Below are 2,434 nucleotides of genomic sequence, written 5' to 3' on the forward strand. Positions count from 1 at the left end.
GGGCCTTATTACTTAAGTTGGACATACATGTGCATTGGTTTTTTGATGCAATCAAAAAGTTGACTACGAGGAAGTTGACATAGTTGAAGAACTCTCATAGTGTGCAATAAGAAGAAGGAAGAGAAGAAGAAGAAGGAAGAGAAGAAGAAGGAGAAGAAGAAGGAGAAGAAGAAGAAGAAGAAGAAGAAGAAGGAGAAGAAGAAGAAGAAGGAAGAGAAGAAGGAGGAGAAGAAGAAGAAGAAGAAGGAAGAGAAGAGGGAGAGAAGAAGAAAGAGGAGAAGGAAGAGAAGAAGGAGAAGAAGAAGGAAGAGAAGAAGAAGAAGGAGAAGAAGAAGGAAGAGAAGAAGAAGAAGAAGGAGGAGAAGAAGGAAGAGAAGAAGAAGGAGGAGAAGAAGGAAGAGAAGAAGAAGAAGAAGGAAGAGAAGAAGAAGAAGGAGGAAGAGAAGAAGAAGAAGAAGGAAGAGAAAAGAAGAAGAAGGAAGAGAAGAAGAAGAAGGAAGAGAAGAAGAAGGAGAAGAAGAAGGAAGAGAAGAAGAAGAAGGAGGAGAAGAAGAAGAAGGAAGAGAAGAAGGAGGAGAAGAAGGAGGAGAAGAAGAAGGAAGAGAAGAAGGAGGAGAAGAAGGAGGAGAAGAAGAAGGAAGAGAAGAGAAGAAGAAGGAGAGAAGAAGAAAGAGGAGAAGGAAGAGAAGAAGGAGAAGGAAGAGAAGAAGGAGAAGGAAGAGAAGAAGGAGAAGGAAGAGAAGAAGGAGAAGGAAGAGAAGAAGGAGAAGGAAGAGAAGAAGGAAGAGAAGAAGGAGAAGAAGAAGGTGAAGAAGGCTCGTGCAACATTCCGTAAATCATCACTCCTCTACAATGGAAGTTGGAACAATGCCAGCTTATTACCTTAAACACTCACCTCAATTCATACTGTAGTTGTAATTTGAGACGTATCAATTATAATTCATTACATCCTGAATGATGTTCAATCAAGCAAGGAAGTGCAGCTGTATTGACTCAGAGATGCCTCTGCACATATGAATGAAAAAACATCACTTGTTGTCATCAATAAGTCAATATATTTGTAGATAAGAAGCAGAGTATGTTAATTAACATTGTGAGTAATGAAATTGGGGAGGATGATGTTGACTTGACTGGTAGAGGGGACACAGCAACCAGCACTGTGCCCAATATGGGTCCTGGTCAAAAGTCGTGCACTATATAGAGAATAGGGTGCCCATGTGACAAATCCTCTATCTATCAGCATCTATCATGCAGTGACACCAGGACTCCAGCAGAGGGCGATAGACTGCATGGTAATCAACCAGTAATGCTAGTATTAGGGACGAGCCCTGCTCTTCAGTGTGAAATAATAGACTATTCAGTATTTCCAACAAATTTCAATAAAATGTTAAGGGCCACAGATCCTTTCAAGCCCCTTTTCTTCTTCCAAGAGAAGTGTGATAGTCGTCCTGCTTTGTGCTAACAATGACAGATGGACTAGTTGGTTTGGTGCTTACTACTGACATCACTAACAGAGTCATGAGCAGTGGACGTGGAACTGGTATGGTGGACCACTGCCCAATGTGAAGAGACCCGTGTCTGGTTTGATACTACGCAACACGAGATCCTAATAGAGCTCGTTTTGATTGTACATGATTGTCCCCCTTCACGTGAAGATATTTCTGACAGTATATGGCACTAATCTGACCGTTAAAAGATAGATAAAGTAATCGGATAGTAGCATTAAGGAAGTGCACTGCACCTCCCAACCTCTAGAGGTCCCCGTCCTCCTCGTCCACTGTGTTGTCCAGGTCCAGGCCGTTGTGTAGGAACACTTCCTTCTCGATGTCCATTGGCTGTCCGCTGAGAGTGCAGTCTGGCTTGTATCTGTGCAGGTTACCGTCAGTATTGGCTAAAGCAGCTTCTACACTGTTACGGATCCCATAGCCAAAGTAGATGATGAAACCTGGGAGAAGGGTTCGAAAGGTGAAGCTAGTTGAGAGAACGCCAAGAGTGTGCAAAGCTGTCATCAAGGCAAAGGATGGCTACTTTGAAGAATCTCAAATATAAAATATATTTCTGTGTTTAACACTTTTTTGGTTACTACATAACTCCATATGTGTTATTTCATAGTGTTGATGTCTTCACTATTATTCTACAATGTAGAAAATAGTAAAAAATAAAGAAAAACCCTGGAATGAGTAGCTGTGTCCAAACTATTGTATCTATAGGTCATATTTAATCTATAGTACAGATACATGTAGTGTATCTATAGGTCATATTTAATATATAGTAGTGTATATATATATATATGGTACAGATAAATGTAGTGTATATATAGTACAGATAAATGTAGAGTATATATATATATATATATATGGTACAGATAAATGTAGTGTATATATGGTACAGATAAATGTAGTGTATATATAGTACAGATAAATGTAGTGTATAT

The 2,434-nt window shown here is 39.7% G+C and overlaps 1 protein-coding gene across 3 annotated transcripts in view; it reads right to left on the reverse strand.

Moving 5' to 3' along the window:
- Window positions 1–714: 714 nt before the first annotated feature.
- Window positions 715–2,434, reverse strand: part of LOC109884940 (high affinity cationic amino acid transporter 1-like) — a 68,901-nt gene continuing 67,181 nt past the window's right edge. For all 3 annotated transcript variants that reach the window (XM_031791267.1, XM_031791264.1, XM_031791266.1), the window contains exon 12: window positions 715–1,945. In XM_031791267.1, the coding sequence (XP_031647127.1) occupies window positions 1,752–1,945 (194 nt within the window). In that variant the 3' untranslated portion in view covers window positions 715–1,751. The remainder of the gene's footprint in view (window positions 1,946–2,434) is intronic.

Source organism: Oncorhynchus kisutch, linkage group LG15, assembly GCF_002021735.2.
Source record: "Oncorhynchus kisutch isolate 150728-3 linkage group LG15, Okis_V2, whole genome shotgun sequence".
NCBI classification, from domain to species: domain Eukaryota; kingdom Metazoa; phylum Chordata; class Actinopteri; order Salmoniformes; family Salmonidae; genus Oncorhynchus; species Oncorhynchus kisutch.